The following is a 20,392-nucleotide window of genomic DNA, read 5'->3' on the forward strand; positions in this document are numbered from 1 at the left end:
ACCCTATCACAGACCCCTCTGCTCCTTCCCTTCAGAGCTGGTAAACCTCAGTGTGCCACCTCCATTCTTTCTCCTACTGCATCTGCCTCTTTCCTTGGGTGATTTCATTGATCTTCATGCACGAGGGCAAGTTTTTTCTCTCTGTAATATCTCTTAAAACCAGAGGAATATGTGGCACATAGAGTTCAATTCTAGTTATATATAATACCTAAAACCCTAGAATCTTAGTTAACTATGTATTAGTTTTATAATTATGGTTAATATACTTAAGTATTTTGGCCTATCACTCTTGTCATAGAAATAGGAAGTGGATGGTCTTATTCTTACTCAGTTGTCCTGAAGAGTCAAGGAAATATATTTAATACATGTAACACGAGTTTGGGATGTGATAGGTGATACATAAGTGGAGAAAGTTTTACTTTACCTTTTTATCTTATTACTTTTCGTCACTGAATTTATCTGTATCTATCCATATCACCACTCTTGACCACCTTCATTACCTATAAAGTAAGATCTAAATTGCACGTTGGCATTCTTCTCATTCCTACCTCTATTTCATCTGCCATCTATGCCAGGCATAATCAGTTTTGTGCATTTCCTCCAGATACTCTGCTTTCATTTCCCTGTGTTTTTGGAGATGGGGTCTTGTTTATTTTTATGCTAAAATAGCATTTTATGCATTTTCCTTTCTTTCTCATCTCCCAACACAGGGTAACATGATTTTCGTAGACTGACATATTATTCCTGCCTTTGTGAAGTGGACCATGACTCAGCTCTTCAGTGAGCTTATGAGTTCTTCTTTAAGAACAATACTGTATCCGGATTTTGACCTGCAGCATTGTTCTATGAATGCTTTTTGTAATGTTTCCTGACACTAGGAAGAACTTTCCCTGAATGAGAACTTGTCATTTTATTCTTTTATTTACACTTACTTAGATGATTGACACTTAATAAAAAGTTCACAAATTTCTGTTACTAGCTAAATATGTAACTCTTAGCATATTTTAGACACATTATAAAAGTTTCTTACCTGTTTGTTATGTGGGTCCAGGCACTCCTGGAGCTTGGTTTTTGGAGTTTCCATCATAAACCCAAATTACTGTTACCATTTATACCAAATAAAAGTGATGCCTGCCACTTGGACTTTTATGCTGTCAGAGAAAATAAGTGGCTTTCTGTACATTGCTACAGGTCACCCAGTTGTCAGTTGTCATTTCATCTTTACTTGTGACACTTATGAATGGCGAACTTCAGAAAATGTGAGACTAGGATTCTATAGCTTTCATGTCTGTATGGTAGAAGGTTGCAAGGGAAAAGGGCACTTGGAATGAGTTTTGAAAGTGCTAATTTTACATCATCTATCACAGTCATTCCTCAAGTCCAAGTAGGGTGAAGTTAACTGCTACTTATGAGTGCGTGACTTTGTGTTTCCCCTTTTACCTGTGAAATGGAGATAATTGGTTTATTATGCTTTATGTACCACCTGAGAAATAGTAAGCACTCCATAAACATTAACTATTGCCAAATAATTTTGTACTTTATTATTTGTTTACATTTTTTGTAGTACTTCTGATTCTCAATTCTGTTTACTGTTGAGCAGTTTTAAACTACTTCATCACTGACCTTATAGTCTTTCATATATAGTAAAATGTGAGTTGAATTAATTTAATCATTCATAAACCTTAAAAATTAATATCTCTGGAGTTGATTTTTAAAATCACAGGAACTGTTTAAGGACAGAAATGATCCAAAGTAAATATGTAGTGTTGACATGTATTTTCTATGGCCCACTAGTTCAGTTGGTTAGGTTATGGCTAATGAGGTCTAGGTCACAAGAGTTCATTTGCCTCAAAGTCCAATTAGCTTTGTCTTGTCTGTGTGGGCCAGACTACATCCTCAATTCCAGAAATCATGTCACAAATCTGCACTTTGGTCAACAGGGAAAAGTTGGATCTTTAAAAACCTTTCATTACCATCAAGTATAATTTTTGAATAGAGGTTGTAAAACACCACTTTTATATTTAATAAGGAAATATCACTGTGTTTCCATGAATTATATTCAAAATTTTAGTAACTAGATTATGAATATTTTTCTCAAACATGACCAAATATAATTTTTTGTGTTTTTTTCAATTTAAGCTATCCAATCTTCCTGTAAATTTAGAGTGTTGCAATCTGACTATGTATAATTTTTATCTCTAGTGTTCATTTTAGGGTCGTTGTATTCTCTCTTTATATTTTACATACTTCAGTGTATATCAGTAAAGAATACCCATATCTATACTACCATACCAGATTAATAGATACCTAGCATTTGATCCTTCATTTGGATCCCAATCACATTCCCTCTGATAAACATTTTTTAATGATACTCTTAGAAGATGGAGAGTCTAATTTTTATCATAAACTTTCAAACACCAAGTACATGGCCCCATAACTTGTGCATGTTTATTAAATACCAGTTCATCAATGTTCTTGTCACCAGCATCCTCCTGTTATGTAGCCATAATGCACAGGATCTCACTCAAAAGATGATGACAACCCTCGCAGATATGTCATCACTTACGAGAATGTGTAATTATTATAATTTGATGATACTACAGTGCTTACTTGGTTCTTACTGTGAATATTGACAATTACTGCCAACATAACAAGCTTAACAGTGTGGGTTTGTAAGTGAGCATGTATTTCAATTGAACAATTGAAATTGCTTTACAGTGCTAGGTGATGGAGGTGAATAGCTTTTTACTCAAGGGAGAAGGTAACTTAATTCACATTTGCTCCTACTTATTTTTTCTTCTCTTCTATAGGAACCTAAGTCACACCATTTATTTCATTGCAGTAGTTTTTTCCAAGGAGATTTTTTTCAAAGTATAGATCACAATCATTTCCTTTCTAAAATCTTATAATTTATGATTTCCAATGTTTTAGAATATTGTGCTTTTGTCAACTGAGATACCTTACATACTGAGATATGATTTTAACTGAAATCTGTTGGGGTAGCTAATAAATCACTTTTTTAAAATAAATGATTTTTCTTCTTCCACCTGTTTTTTATTTATACTTTTCCCACTCACTCTTACATTATTCTAGTTAAAATGGAAATAATGATATCATGTGGCATTATGACTAAATTAATAAATGTTTATTTTATCAGGATTTTGTACATAAGTCATTTTCTGAAGTATACCCAACATTTAGAGAAAATCAATGTTATAAAATGCAAAACTGTTTTATTGGAATCTGCTTTACTAAAGTATGGCTACCTTTTTCATAGTCATCCCCTAGATATTGTAGATTTGTCACCAATTGCTGTACAGCATTTCCTGAATCATGTTCCCCAAAATATTAGTTCTATCAGAGTTCTTGGCTACACAAACAAGGAAACACTGTGTGACTACCTTCTTGAGGCCCCACAGTTCCTATTATTCTTTTGAGAACGTCAAGAAGTTTTATAGGAAAGAGACCCAGTATTTTATTCTATTCTATTTTTTAAATCTAATTAATTATGTGATACTGAGGATTGAACCCAAGGCTAGTCTACCTCCAAGTTACATCCTCAGCCCTATTTTTTATTCTTTATTTTGAAACAGGATCTCATTAAGTTTCATAGGACCTAAGTAGCTGAGGCTGGCTGTGAACCTGCTATCCTTTTGTCTCAGCCTCCCAAGTATTGGGATTAAAGCATGTGCCACTAATGCCCAGCCAAGAGACCCAGTATTTTTAAAAAATGACCTGTGGAACTTTGTTTCTGAACAGTATATAATAACATCACATGGTATACTTTGGGAGATGGGACATTATTTATTCACATTGATAGTTTATTCAGAGTTCATAAGCATTGTGAACAATCATCTCTTGAAAATCCTGTAGTTAGTACATTTTCTGAAGTTATCTGGTTACTTTTCCTGTAGATTTTAATTAATAAGAAACACTTTTTAAGCTCTATTTTTTCCTCTAAGTGAAATAGTAAGTTTTAGTAATTGCAGATGAAATTGTGCTGTATTATTATACTTCAGATGTTCTCTGCTAAGAATTGTTTGTATGGAATTTCTGTAATTGAAATGGAGAATATATTTTCTTCATTTATGCCTCTACTTATATGCATTCTTGTAGGTTTAGGAAGTGATTTGTGAATCTACTTGCCATTCAAGTTTTAGTAAATGTTTGGCTAGTTACATAGGAAATTCTCTTTTCAGTGGAAAAGAAAAAGAAGGTCTGTTTGCAATTAAGAGAAAGTTTGATTTTGTTAATCAAATAAAAATCCTCATCACTCCAGAGATAGAAAACATTCAGATATAGATTCCAGAATGTCAGAATTGGGATGGTTATGATGGTCATTCATTTTAGTTCTTCCAATTCAGATGAACAAACAGAGGCCCAAAGAGGTAAAATAATATACCTGGCTAGTTAAAGGCTAGGGTTTGTATTTTGTAATATTTCAACAATATGGTCCTTCCATTGATTTTCAGATACTGCTCTTTTGATTCTTGGTTATTTGGGCATTCTGGGAAATGGGTTAGCCAGTCTAGAAAAATTAGCAAATATTACACAAAATATTATTTTATATCTTATTGGCGATAAATAATTAAAATTGTTGTATGTACGTACGTATGTATGTATGTATGTATGTATGTATGTGTGTGTGTATGTATGTATTACTGGGTATTGAACCCAGGCACATTCTACCTTGGACAAACCTCCAGCCTTGTTTTATTTTTTTATTTTGAAACATACTCTTACCTAAGTTGCTGACAGCCTCACTAAGTTGCTAAAGCTGGCTTAGAACCTGTCATCCTCCTGTCTCAGCCCTACAGGTATTGAGATTACAGACCTGTGACACCATACCTAACTTTAACTTGTGGTTTTTAGATGACTGTTTATTAAAGCCTAAAGGGCCTACATTATTTATATGAATTTCTTCATTTTCAAGTCTCATACTTTATAGCTAAATTTATTCCTGAAGACAAAATATTATATGGGATAGTCATATAGCTCAGTGGTAGAACACTTGCCTAGCATTCACAAGGCCCTGTGTTTGATCCCCAGCACTGTAAAATTAACAAAGTCTTTTGGATAATCATAAAATGTATAGAAAAGTCCGTATTTAATAATGTTCCAACATCAGATGTTTTAGTCAAATAGCTTTTCAATATAATAACTACTTGTACTGTCTTTTTGTTACTATTTATTAATAAGACGAAAGGATGCCGCATTAAGGACAATTTGTACCGTGATATTTTCACATCCAGTTGATTAGTATACAGAATAGTTCTACATAATAAGACATGAAAGAATTACTTTAGGCAGTGAACATATTTGCATCCATATTTCCTAATCTGTAAAGGAGGGAGTGATAGTTTAAAGCCTTACTTTATACCCCTTATTGTTTGTCTTCCCCTACTAGAATATAAGCTTCTTATGGGCAGGGATCCTGTTTGCTTCCCATTCTCGCTCTAATACTTACAACAGTGGCACACAAGAGGCACTCAATCTGTATTTGTGGAACATTTTTTTTTAAACTGCTTTTAATGAAAGGTGAAATGGGAGTAGGCTAATTGGTACTTTACACAGGGAACAGTGCATATGCACAACTTTTTTTTCCTGGTAGAAAACATTTTTGGATTTTAGACTGTATATATGGTTGCTCAGGGTTTTTATGTTTGTTTGTTTTATAAAATTCTCAGCCTGTATGATTCTCTTCATAAAAATAAAAGGAGATAATATAACCCTAATTTCATAACAATTGTCCCAAGTTCCCAAATGACTCTTTTATTCTCTCTAACTTTAAAAAACATTTAAGAAGTTGTTCTTTCTGGCTTCCCTTAGTCACTTATTTTCTTAATCTGATCCAGACATATATTGCTACCTGGTATGCCACTACCTCTGGTATGCCACTACCTCTCTAGTCTCGGGTCTTCTTTCAGGCTGTGCCTCTCTGGCTTTTTTTCTTCTGCTCTCTCTCCTACCCAAATTTCACTTTACCCCATTCTACCTAAAACAAAACCCAAAGTTTTGGCTCAGAGGCTATCACAATGACTTTCAAGCATTTTTTTTTTTTTTTTTTTTTTTTTTTTTTTGGTGGTACTGGGGTTCCTGGAAGCCCTTCTACCTCCAGGTTACACTCCCAGACCTATTTTATACTCTTTATTTGGAAACAGTCTCTTAAGCCAGCACAGCTGGCTTCAAACCTGCGTGATCCTCCTGTTTCTGCCTCCCAAGTGCGGGGATTACAAGTGTGCGCCACCACTCCCAGTAAGACTTTCAAGCTTTTAAATTTAGGAGTGAGAAAATTAGACTTTCATTTTTTAATATATACATATCACTTGTGATAGAAACAAAAATTTATAAAAATAATTCTTACTTTTACTAGGTATAATATTCTTGGATGTTTCCAGTCCAGTCTGGTGTTTTTTTTTTCTTTAATAATGTTTTTTTTCACTTTTAAAATTGATTTTATGGTCCTCTACTGAATCATGACTCACAGTTTTAAAAAAATTGTTTACATTGCCTGTATGTTTAGTTTTAGCCTACTTCTTTAAATTCATTTTTTCTAATTGTCTTCTCATTTGTTATATACAGAATACTCTAGACTTAGGATTTCTTCCTAAATATCAGGATCTTTTTTGTATTGCTGCTTTTTTTCTCTGTTGCAAGAGTTTTTGTACTCTGTTTCTGATATTCATCTTCCTGTTCTCTATAGAAATTGCTCTCTTCTTTAGTCTCTACCTAAATATCTATCATTCAGGGATAACATCCCTTGACTACCTGTGTAATGCCTCTTTCCTTTAATTCTGCTTTAATATTTTACCTTTTCTTTCATATCACATAAGAAAATTTATTATTACCTTATTTTCTTTCTCATTATTCCCACTCCCCCTTTTATGATATTGTAGCACTTATGATAGTAATACTCATGTTTTTGCTTCTTTAATTCTAGGTGCCAGAGTAGGTGATTAGTAATTGTGTGTTAAAAGAATGCAGGCTGGGCATGGTGGCCAGCATGTGGGAGTCTGAGACCGGAGGCTTGTAGGTTTGTGGCCAATCTCAGCTTAGTGAGGCCTTCTGCAACTTAGTGAGACCTTGTTTTAAAATAAAGAATAAAAAATAGGGCTCAGGTATAGCTTGGAGGTAGAATGCCCCTGGTTTCGATCCCCAGCTACACACACACACACACACACACACACACACACACACACACACACAAGATACACATAGAGTAGCCCAAAAACAGTAAAATGTTGTACTAATATAAAATAAACTGTTGTCCTTTACTATATTCTATCCTCATAATATGATTTATGATTTTAGGTATAAAATAAGTAAGCTATTTTATTTTTTAATTTATCACATCATTTTTATCACTTTAATACCTCTGTCTGATTTTATAGTGACAATACTGTTAGTGGGAGGATGTTAAAAGCTTTGGTAAAACATAAAGCATGTAACTTAGATTATATATCTAGACTTGTATATATGACATTATAAGCTAAAGAAAACATAAAAGTTGGTTATAGTGAAATTGACTATAGTGAATAAACAGATAATAAATATGGTCATGCTTATTACAATGGGATGCACACAGCACTAAATTTACGGAATTAAATGGATCAGAATTCTAATGTTTACTAGAACCTTACAATAGAGTGGTCTCTGAAGAAACCTTTGTCAGCAAGTATGCACATATCTGTACATTCTCATTCATTAGTGGATATGTGTGAGGAACTATGGAAAGATTTCTCTTCTGCTATAGAAATATCACACATTATTTATAAGATAGTCTGTGGCAATCAATAAGGAACAAACAAAATGAACATAGCAGCATCTTTTAAATGTATACAAATTGCTTAGGAATTTAACTATTTTAGGAATGTTTAGCCCATAAATAGTTGCTTTCAATTTGATATGCCAAAAATTGAGTAATTTTCTAGAACATATGTTTTAAAACTTTCTGGGGAAAATATTGTGCAAGCAATAACTCATATGAAGTATGTATTCTATATACAATATGAAAAACAAGCTGATCTGTGGCATTAAAATTAATTAGAAAAAACTATTTGTTTTTGCTGTTGGTGATTCTTTGTATTTTTTTTTTGCATTTTTGTTTGTTTGCTTATTTAGTGGTAATAGGAATTGGACCCAATGCATTCTATCTCTGAGCTACAACCCCAGCCATATTTTATTTTTTATTTGAAAACAGGGTCTCACTAAGTTGCTGATGGACTCACTGTATGGTGTTGAGGCTGACTTTGAACCTGCATAACTCCTTTTTCAGTCTCCCAACTAGTGGGTTTCCAGGCATGTGCCACCATGCCTGGCTGCTTGCTTCTTTCTGAGGTGGATGGGATGGAGGAAGAGGGAAATTCCCTAACATACATGATGAACATTAGCAAACATATCAAAGTCAATCACTAAGCCAAACATGAGAAGGAGGGAGGGGGAGGGAATGAGGTGGGGATTGGGTAAAGGCTAATTGGGTGATTTGTGCATGTATGCTTCCACCATCTTGTACTCCATTAAGATATACGACTACAATACACCAATAAATATTTTTAAAAATAAGAAAAAATTCTTTAGTATTTATTCAGGAACTGAAAACATTTAAACATGGAAGAAACATTTAGAAGATGCTCATGTATGAGTCTGGCTCTGGCTCTAGGAACTCCAAAAAAATGGGTTAATGTTTACATTCTTTCACTTTATTTGTTTGTGATACTGAGTATTGAACCCAGAGACTATTTATCTCCAAGCTAAACCCCTAGTCTTTTTTTAAAAAAAAAATTTATCTCACTGTTTTTGGTTTTGAAATAGGATCTCGCTATATTGCTAAAGATCTCACTATATTGCTGAAGCTGTCCTGGAAACTGAGATCCTTCTGTCTCAGCCTCCCAAGCACAGAGATTACAGGCATGCGCCACCATGTTTGAATAATGTTTTCTTTCTTAACTTTAAAGAATAATGGCTCTGTGAACCTAATGTTTAAAAATCTCTTCTAAGCTGGGCGTGGTGGCGCACGCTTGTAATCCCCGCGCTTGGGAGGCTGAGACAGGAGGATTGCACAGGTTCGAAGCCAGCCTCAGCTACTGAGTGAGGCTCTCAGCAACTTAGTGAGACCCTGTTTCCAAATAAAATATAAAAAAATAGGTCTGAGATGTAGCCCAGAGGTAGAAAGCCTCTGGGTTCCACCCCCAATACCACCAAAAGAAAGAAAGAAAAAAAAAAAAAACCCAAAACTCTTCTATTTCCCATTCCAAGTATATTTTTGTCAAAGCCAAATTCAGACAATTCATGACTCTTCATTTTCTTATATAATTGTGCCCTCTTTTACCCTTTAGAAACGTCTTATCTTTACTGAAATGTGTATTTATACAGTAGCCAAGCTTTCATCATAGTCTCATGGGCCAAGATGGAGTAATCAAGTAATGATGATAGTTTATGAATTCAGCATATTTTTAGTTGCTTCCTCCCTTCTCCTGTTCTCCTGTCGTTTGGTCTTTTTTTTTTTTTTTTTGGTGGTACTGGGGGTAGAACCCAGGGTCTTTCTACCCGCAGGATATACTTTCAGACCTATTTTATATATTATTTGGAAACAGGGTCTCACTATGTTACTGAGAGCCTCACTAAGCAGCTGAGACTGGCTTCGAACCCGGGCAATCCCCCTGTCTCAGCCTCCCAAGCACAGGGATTAACAAGCATGCGCCACCACGCCCGGCCTTGTTTGGTCATTTTCTAGCTCTTGAATTATATCAAACTAAAAGAAGTATGAAAATTAAAGTAACTGGCTTTTTGATACCATATGTTCATATTGATTTAAGGATTATATAGAATATATATATATATATATATCTGGGATTTTTTTTTTTTTTTTTAGGTCTGGGGATGAAAGCCAGGGGCATTCGACCTCTGAGATACACCCCCTACCCTGTTTTTTTTTATTCTTTATTTTGAAACAGGGTCTCACTAAGTTATGGAGTACCTCACTAAGTAGCTGAGGCTGTCTGTGAACCGCGATCCTCTGGTCTCAGCCTCCCAAATGCTGGGATTACAAGCTGTGCGCCACCACACCCAGCTTGTGATGTGTTTTTATTACTGTTTTCACTGATAACTAATTTCATAAAAAGGGAATGCCTGATAAATTGAGTAGTTTAAATTTCTTGTGATATTTCTTATGATGAGGTATATGGTGAAAAATATCTTCTGAAATGGCTGTGTAATTCTTTACCATTACAAATGCATCATTAGCATTCCTGTAATGGGTGATAACAGAGATTAGTGTGTTGCTACTAAACAGTGAGCTAACGGGTTAGGAAATCACAGTAGCAACAAAAATTGTTCATGTTTCCTATATCATTGGTTAAAAGCTATTCCTTAGTAGTAGTTCACATGCATCATTGGCATACATAAAATGTGAAGTCCTTTTCATATGACCAATGTTTGACAGCATGATCTAAGTACAGATTCTAAATCCATGATTCATTATCTATGTCCCATCCAAATTACAATTATTCGGCCTGTGTACAAAATATGAATCATAACAGAAGCTACCTCTAAGAGTTGTCATAAAGATTAAATGAGTTAATACACAAAAGGCATATAGAGTTGGTTGCATAGTAAATGGTTAGTTAATACATGTGAGCTATCATTAGCTGCTGTTGTATTTTGTATTTGCAAAATCTACTTGCTACCAAAGGACATAATCATCCTGCTTGGACTACAAAAAAGAAAGTCAGCACCATGTCTTGCAACTGTCAAATTATTTACCATCCTATATCTGTTTGTACAATCTATTTGACTATAGTTAAATACTAACATCATATTATGTTGTTTTAATTACAATTAAGTGGGGTCACTATTGTATTTAATGAACATAAATTAAAATGACCTTATTTCTCTTTTTATAATCAATAAGGCTATTTTGTTTCATTAAATAAAGAAGCTATCCAGTTGGAAAATGCAGCAATGATGAGAAGAATTTTTATCTGAAATGGCATTTTTATTTGTAAAATAATATTCTCTATGGAGTTGTTTCTGTATCAATTTCCAAACTAAAATTTATACCTGAATTTGTTGTTATATTATCTGAAAAGGAGTAGCTTTACATACTGGGGAACACTTTCTGAACACAATTATTTAATTATTACATTTATATTATAAATTTCAAGTGTTACACTGGATTAAACGTTTGTTTTAAACTATACAGAAAAATCTCAAATATTTAAGCACAATTTCTCATATTTTAACAAAACATAAAAGGATTTATATTATAAAATTGGTGAAATTAGCTGTTATATCCAGAATAGAATCATATTTTAAATGGAATTATATTTCAATTTATTGACTACTGTGCTTAAAGTATTGAGATTATAGATGGAAATAAATATATCTTCAAGAGCATATAAAGATAAGAAAAATTGATAATCATATTGATCACTGTATTTCATGAATGCAAAGAGTGTTAGGAAAATATAGAGAGCAAAAGATAACAGCCCTGTGAGGAATAATTATGGAGGGCAGAAGATGGAGAAAATAATTTTGAGACAAGGAGTTTAAGCTGAGAGTTTAAGGATGATTAGGACAAAGAAAGGGGGTAAAAGAGAAAGATAAGAGTAAACCATATATAGTAAAGCAGAGAAGCAAGAAGGAAAAAAAAAAACCACTTTGGGAGGATGAGCAAAATGGTCCACATGGTATTAGTGAAAAAAGCCTTGGTGCTACATGGTTAGCACCTAGTCCAGAGATTATGTAGTCACCAGCCCCTCACAAATTTTGAACTTTTTCTCAAAGAAAGAATTTTGATGGCAAAGGAGAATCGGAGAATCATGGGAAGATTTTTAAGCAAATTTATATTTTCACATTTGCATTTAAAAAAAATTCCCCTGTCAGCAAAGTTGGAGGTAGGTTGGAAGAAAGCCTGATTAGTGGAAAGAAAACCAATTACAAGGTTATTATAGTAGAGTACATTATGAGGTAAGTCCATGAATATCATAATGGAAAGGAAGATTGGAGAATTTTGAATTTTATTTAGAAGATAAAATTGACAGTACTTAGTGATTTATGTCAGTCTAAGTGTAGTATCAGCATTAATTTTCAAAGCTTGGGATGGTGGTGCTGCTTTCTTATGAGAGGAAATACAGATATTGAGCAAGAGAGAGAAGGAATCTCATCCATGTTAGATTTTACATATGGAGTTGCCAGTATATCATGGGGTTTTCTAATAGAGATAACCAGATGGCTGTTAGCAACTCAGATTTAAATTCTTAAAGTGTAACTAGAAAGTAGAGGAAGCAGAGATATCAACCTCTATGGTTGCTTACCATGAGCCTGCACATGCATGTGATAAAGGTCCATGTTCTAAATTAAAATAAGGAGAAAAATAGAAACCTCAGAAAATTTAATATTGAAAGTACCAGGAAAATGGAAACTGCAAAAGGTTCTTCAGGTGTAGTCGCAAAACATAAAAAGTGGAAACAAAATGCCATAAAAATAAGGAACCAGAGTGGTTAAAACAGATAGCTTTAGCACACACTTGTAATCCCCGCGCTTGGGAGGCGGAGACAGGAGGATCTCGCAGGTTCGAAGCCAGCCGTGCTGGCATAAGAGACCCTGTTTCAAAAATATAAAATAGGACTGGGAGTGTAGCCCGGAGGAAGAAGGGCTTCCAGGAACCCCAGTACCACCAAAAAAAAAAAAAAAAAAAAAAAAAACCAAACAAACAAAAAAAAAAAACAAAATAAACAAAAAATTGGGCTGGGGGTGTCGCTTGGAGGTAGAATGCCCCTGGGTTCTATCCCCAGTACTTTAAGGGGGAAAAAAGCAGCCTTAGTGAAAGGCTAAGGGCAGAATCTTGATCAAAGTTGTTGAGAAATACAAAATAAGAACAAGTATAGGGGGCATACACCAAGTGTGGTGGTACATGCCTGTAATACCAGTGCTTGGGAGCCTGAGACAGGAGGATTACAGGTTTGAGACCATCTTTGGCACTTAGTGAGACCCTGTTTCAAAATTTAAAGGGGGGGGGTGCTGGAGATTCAGCTCAGAGGTGGAAGACTCACTAATCCCCAGTACCCAAAAATGAAGAAGGCGAAGAGGAGGAGGAAGAGGGAAGTTTGGGTATAAAGATGGAGAGATGTTAGGGATTTAGAATTCAAGATGAATAAACTGTTTTTGCTTAAGATCCTCATGATGGTAAGAGAGAGATCCATTCAAGCTATGTCAGTCACAGAGGGTTATTGAGAATCACCCAGCAATGTGAAGTAGTATGAACAGTTTCTTATCAGCACTGTCATTGTGAAGCTCAGCTTGTCTAAAAATGGGAATTTTAGGAAGCTTCATAAGAAAGAAAGAAAGATTTTTTTGAAGAAGACCTTAGCTTGTTTATATGCTAGCAGTAGGCAGCTATAGACAGCAAAATCCCTAAAGTACAGGAGCAAGTTTAGGTACTTATTAAAAGAATGAACCTTAAATTTGGAAAGTAAATCCAATTATTTCTGGGAATGACATTTCACTCAAGAATGTAAAACTTGCTATGTTCCAAAGACTAAGATAAATTATCTATTTTAAATAACTTATAAGAAAATTTATATTCTAGATATTAGTCCTCTATTGGAGGAATAGCTAGCAAAAATGTTCTTCTATTCCGTTGGCTCTCTTTTGAGGTTCTTGATAGTTTCCTTTGCTGTACAGAAGGTCTTCAGTTTAATGCAAGCCCATGTATTGATCCTCTTTGTAATTTCTTGTTCTTTGGGGTTCTATTGAGAAAGTTTTTACCTGTGCCTATGTGTTGAAGTGTTGGACCTATGCCCTCTTCAAGGAGCTTCAAGGTCTCCACTCTGATTTCTAAGTGAGATTAGTCAGTCACAAACAGCTGAAAATCAGATTCTCTCCCAAATACACAGAAGCTAGAGAGAAAAAGGGTCATAGGAGGAACTCTAGATGAAAAGGTTGCAAATAAGGCAACCAAAATGAGGGGCATGGGGAGGGGGAAGAGGGAAATTTCCTAATGTACATGGTGTACATTCAAAAACATATAAAAGTCAATCCCTAAGCCAAACATGAGAAGGAGGGAGGGGAAGGAATGGGGTGGGAATTGGGGAAGGGCAAAATGAGTGATGTGTACATGTCTGTCTCTACCATCTTGTACGCCATTAAGATGTATGACTACAATGAACCAATAAAAAAAGAAAGTTTAATCAGATGATATAAATAAGCTAGTAAATTTCTCCTCTTTTCTTCTTTTTCTAAAGCCGAACAACAACTTATCCTTACACAGAAACACAGATGTACAGCCAAAACACTGGAGGGAATTACTTTGATACTCAAGGGAGTTCCGCACAGGTGACTACCGTGGTCTCCTCCCACAGTATGGTGGGCACTGGTGGGATCCAGATGGGTGTCACAGGAGGACAACTCATCAGCAGCTCTGGAGGAACCTACCTAATAGGCAATTCAATGGAGAATTCTGGTCACTCAGTGACACATACAACTCGGGCCTCCCCTGCAACAGTAAGTATTTGAGTTTTTATTTGTTCAGTCTAGCTTTTTGATAGCTTCTATTGTACGTTCTTCTTTCTTTCTCGGAAAGAAAAGAATCACAGAGACCTGAACTGGGGCAAGAATGTGTTAAGCAGTTTTAGTATTGTGGTAGTATGCATAATATATTACACGTAGCATTTTGCAAAATGTTACTAATATGTATGCTCCAATTAAATGAATTAGAAGTTTCCATTAGTAATAGGAAGCTAGAGAGGTGAGTTTCACTCATGAAACAGCTGATTTTATCTTCAATCATAGTCAATAAAATACTTTATTTTCAGTGATATTCAGAAAAATAAGTATCAAAAGAACTTTTATATTTTGCTTGCTTTTATAATATTAAAACCAATCAGTAAAATAGAGAATAAAACAGTTTAATGTGGAATTTTTACATCTTTCATCAGTAGTATTAATGCCAGCTCATCCCCAGAGAAGTTACATTATGTGTGGCCATGTCTCCCTTACTCTAGACCATTACGCTTTTCCATATTCATGCCATGTGTACTGTTATTTACTTAAAATGCTTTTTAAACTGACTCACTTCTAAAGTGTAAGACCATGTGGAGTTTTTTTTACACATATTGAAATAAATACTTAACTAGTAAAATTAAAAAATGTCTACTAATGTGCCAGATAAAAAGTTATGCTGCCTTCTACCAGAGAGAGACTTTGGGAAGCATTCAAAATGATTCAGATAAAACATAATTGTGCTGACTCTGATCTTATCTTTGAGCAAATAATGTTAGAGACACACCTACATATCTTCTGAGTTTTGAAGCTTTCAAAATTTGTGTTTATTTTTGACACAGTATATTTTAATGTGTTTAAATGATGTCATAGAAATACTGAGCTTACCTATTTCACCTCAATTGAACATGTAAGGGAGAATAACCATATAAGTCAAAATAGCAATGAAGTCAATATTCTAGATATTTCACACTAAAAAGAGCTAAGAATTTAAGCTAAGTAGATGTGCCTCTTTCTCACCATCTTAACTTATAGCTTGTTCTTGAAATAAAATGAAGTAGATATAAAGTTAGGAGAAAATAATCATATGAAAGACTTATATTTTCTGATTTTGTGGGTTTTCTTCTAAGATGTATATACGTGTAAGCACTTTGCATATCTTTTGTGTATTTGTAATGATTCTAAGTTTTCATACTTTCTTCATTTAGTGCCTTTTCCCTTATCCATTTTCAAGCCCATTGGTTTTTGATTCAGTATTTGTTGTTAACATCAGAACAAATTACTGCTGTTCTGAGAGTAGAATTCCTTGTTAAAATTATTTCTTTGTGTTTTTCAAGCATTTCCTTTTTGTATTTGTCTCTGGCTTGTAATTATGCTAAATACAATATTTTTAAACCTTTTAGTCATACCAGTATATCTATATAGATTATAAACTAACAGGAATTACCCTAATAAATCATAGCCTCTCTGGACTTCACTGCCCCTATCAGTAAAATAAAGGATTAGAGTAAATGACTTTCTAATTTTCTTTTGGCTTTAAGCATAATAATATTTTAAAAAGAATTATAGTATATCACAGATGTAAAAATTACCATATCTTTACCACAAAAGGAAAAGGAAGAAAAAGGTCGCCAGTTCTTGATAGCACTTCTAATAAAGGCCACCTAGAAAGTCATTTTCAGTGAAAAGTAGAGTACTTGCTCCTTATCAAGACCATGGGAAAACTGCAGAGCAGGGCCAATGGGTGCTGTCCTCCTTTTCCATCCATCATCTCATGTCGTTAGTCCACCCTTCCCACCCCATCTTTTCCTACATCTTCTCTGGCTGTTCCTGCTGCCTTCACACTGATTTTAGCAATTTGCCAAATATCCCTAGCAAGTGGATTTAAATTTACTAAACTTACTAGTTTTATTACTAGATAAATTACATTGTATATTCCAAGTCATGTAAATATAGTTGGAAACATTAACAAAGGAAATGTATAGTAAATTTTTTATAAGGGATAACTTTATATTTTCTTTATAGAATATGAAAGCTTGTATACCCCTTATGTTACACATTATATAAATTTTTGTTGTTGTTTTGTACTGGGAATTAAACCCAGGGGGATTCAACCTCTGAGAAACACCCCCTGCCCTTTTAATTTTTTTTTTTTTTAATGAGGTCTTGCTAAGTTGCTGAGGTATATCAATAAGATGCTGAGGCTGACCTGGAACCTGCAATCCTCTTTTCTCAGCCTCCAATTGCTGGGATACGGGTATGTGCCACTATGCCTGGCTTTCATGTATGATTTTTATTATATTTATTGGTAAATTGAACACATAATATAAATTAATTACAATAAATAGAAATAGTTGGAAACTTTTTTAAAAAGCACCAATTAATATCAATTAAACATGTTAATTTATCACTTTAAATATTAATAAGTGAGGTTATTTTATTAAGGAAAAAATTCTGTCAGAAGTTTTGGGTAGAGGGGTATTTTCTTTTTCATAAGATTATTTTATTTTTTAACAAAAGGAGTAAAAATTAAAACATACCATTCATTATAGAAAATTTGCAGGTTACTTTCATCAGAACCTATATGTTAGCACACATTTACTTGACTAGATCACTGCTAATGTTTACGGTATAGTGTCTTGTATTTATTACCAAGGTATTTGTTTGCTTAGACCCCACCACTTCATAGTTATACTGAAAATTTTCATTAGCTTTATTCTAAGTGTGAAAGTGACTTGCAGTTTATAATTTCATGTGTTACTGTAGTAAAGTTAACAAACTTCAAGCACTGTGGACCTATTTAAGATTTCCTTCCATCCTCTTACAATATGTTAGACAGTTGGTAGATTTTGTTTGTTTCAACTTGTATAAATTAATATTTTTAGTAGGTTCCAAGTCAGGGAATTTGCTTCATTTATCTTTTGCATTCACTACAGAATCACATTAAAAGATATTTTAGGACATGTTGGTTATAACAAGCCATTTATTTCTAAATATTGAGCCATACTACACTCATTCAGTTGTCCTCTTTGTTCTTTTTTGTTCAACCTATAACCTATACCATAGCTGACTGAACTATTTGTGTAGGAGTATCATATATTGTGGCCAAAATTCATTCATTCATTCATTCATTCATTCATTCATTCCACTGTAGTGGGATTGAACTCAGGGGCATTCTATTTCTAAGCTATACCCCAGCTCTATATTATTCTTTATTTTGAAACAGTGTCTTGCTGAGTTGCTGAGGATGGCCTGGAACCTATGATCTTCCTGTCTCTCAAGTACTGGAATTATAAGCATGTACCACCATGCTTGGCCAGACAGTCCTCTTATATCCATGGGTTCTGCATCCATGGGATCAAACAACCTCAGGTAGAAAATATTCAGGAAAAAAAATTGCATCTGTGCTAAACATGTATAGACTTTTTCTTGTCATTATTCCCTAAATAATATAACAATTTACATAACATTTGCATTGAATTAGGTATTGTAATTAATCTAGAGATAACTTCAAGTATACAGCAGGATGTTCATATGTGATGTACAATTGCTATGACATTTTATATAAGGAACTTGAGCATCCACAGCTTTTGGTATCTGAAGGGGGTTCCTATAACCCGTCTCTTTTGGATACTAAGAGAGGACTTTAGTCAGCTAGACCTGTAATTAATTCAGATAATGAGAAACTAGTTAATTTTAGATATTTGGAAATAACAACTGAACAATTACTCAGTTCCTGGCAAGCAAAATTTCTTGATGTAGTACTCAGAATAATTGCATTGACTCACTTTTACATTTGGCCTGCTTCTATACAGAAATACTTTCCTGTAAAATTATTAGGAATTATTTCCTTCCACAAAGAAAAGTTTACCTTAATGTAAAAGGAATGCTAATGAAGAAAGTTGATGAATTTTTGTGTTCTCATCCTAACATAGTTGATCTTATAGCAGACTATACAGTAGTTAGTAATAGGCTTTCAGAACCTTTATGTACTCTTCCACTAAACAGTATTTGTGTTCTTAAAATCAGATGTTTATTTATGGAGCTTTTACTTCTTGATAACTAAATAAAACTACATTAAGCATTTCAAGACTGTGCTGTGAAAACTAATTTTAACACCTTTAGGTATTTACATTTAATAATTATGTATGGTAAAGGGTTTGCTAAAATTAGATCCCAATAAGGGGCACAAGGAACATGTGTTGAAATTAAATTCACATTTCCTTTTTGACTAATGTAAAATATTATAATTTGTTTTAATTATTTGAAGAAAACTTGAATGTCCATATGCTCTAAGTAAAAGCATAGCAGAATTTGTTATTTATAGAAAGCTGAGAATTCATTTGAGAATTGTAGGTACTTTTTTTTCATCCTTGTTTACATGTTTATAAAGTTGGTATAAGGGAATGCATTTTTTAAAATAATGAATATGTTTAGCTCCCCAGAAAATCATTTTGTTTTCTTATTCCTTTCCTGGTGTGGTACCAGTTGCCATTTGTTTTATTTTTAATTTTTAAAAAATTTTATTATATGAATTTGTTATATGTTATTAATATGTGCATTCAAAAGATATAGGAAAATGCATAGTGAATACCAAGTTTTTAAGTATTATTCTAAATATATTTTATGAACATATACTCAGAATATTTATAGCCTCCATTTTCACACAAAAAATAACAAAATACTTTAGCAGAGTGTGGTGGTGCATGCGTGTAATCCCCCACGTGATTGGGAGGTGGAGACAGGAGGATCTCTCAGGTTCGAAGCCAGCCTTGCTGGCTTAAGAGACCCCGTTTCCAAATAAAATATAAAAAAATAAGTCTGGGAGTGTAGCCTGGAGGTAGAAGAGTTCCATCCCTAGAACCACCAAAACCAAAAAACAAAAAACACTTTATCTTGCTTTTTTTTTTTTTACTTTACAGCTTTTTTTCCATATCAGTACATGAAAGACTTTCTTACTTTATAAAAATGATTACATTAAAAGCATCTGAGCCAGGGATAGTGGTTTACTATCATAATTGCAGTGACTCAGGAGACTGAGGCAGGAAGATGACAACATGGAGGCTAACCTTAAAACTAAGATAGACCCCATCTCAAAAATGAAAAGGGCTGAGAATGTAGATCAGTGGCAGACTGCTCCTGGTTTAATCCTCCATACTACTAAAAAATTTTACATCTATCTTACTAAAGAAAAAATATTAAAACAATATTGTCTTATTAGTTATGGCTATGTTGAGATAGAAAGGCAATGTCGTCACATGAGATGAAAATTTTTGTTTAATTACAGTGCCTATAAAGACATGCCTTGGAGAAAATAATTCAGTAATTTTTATAAATTATAAAACAATTTAGTCTTCAAATTAGTCTCAATGTTTAAGGAAAAAAAATGGTTTCTTCACCTATTTGAGCAAAAGCATGTATTTCTACTAGGATCTTGGCATTTTCTAGTTTCCTTGTCCCTCTTCCCTAGGCCAGCCTGAACCCTCAAATGAAACTCCTCAGACAGAGTGCCACAAATCTTCTGCTTCCTGCACTAAATCATAAATTGAATGAAGGTTCTGGGACCTCATTTTCAAGCACTTAATAAAATGGGACTTTGAGTGACTTGTAATCTCCATCACTTCATCTGTATTCCATTCAGCTGTCAGTCAGTTCCACAGGGCTCTAGCCTTGAAGCTGATAAGATCTGGAGGCAGTGATTTTGCGGTTAAGGCTGTAAGACATTCCTCTCCTAGAAATTTTGATAAACTAGAAGGTTATGACAAACAAAATGACAGGCCTTCCTTCAGTCTGTCCTGTGCACAGCCACTGAATTCCCCTGCACTACTCACACAAGGATAATAATGATTTTTTTACTGTTTCAAACTGAAATAGCATTTCAGAAATGAGGTTG

General features: G+C 34.0%; 1 protein-coding gene across 2 annotated transcripts in view; it reads left to right on the plus strand.

The window, feature by feature from the left end:
* The window catches only part of RFX3 (regulatory factor X3), a gene marked incomplete at its 3' end in the record, with an annotated part of 187,571 nt that overhangs the window by 70,072 nt on the left and 97,107 nt on the right, over positions 1 to 20,392 (plus strand). For both annotated transcript variants that reach the window (XM_080709261.1, XM_080709262.1), the window contains exon 4: positions 14,244 to 14,502. In XM_080709261.1, the coding sequence (XP_080565387.1) occupies positions 14,244 to 14,502 (259 nt within the window). The remainder of the gene's footprint in view (positions 1 to 14,243; positions 14,503 to 20,392) is intronic.

The sequence above is a fragment of the Muscardinus avellanarius genome, assembly GCF_963383645.1.
Source record: "Muscardinus avellanarius genome assembly, chromosome: 13".
Lineage (NCBI taxonomy): Eukaryota > Metazoa > Chordata > Mammalia > Rodentia > Gliridae > Muscardinus > Muscardinus avellanarius.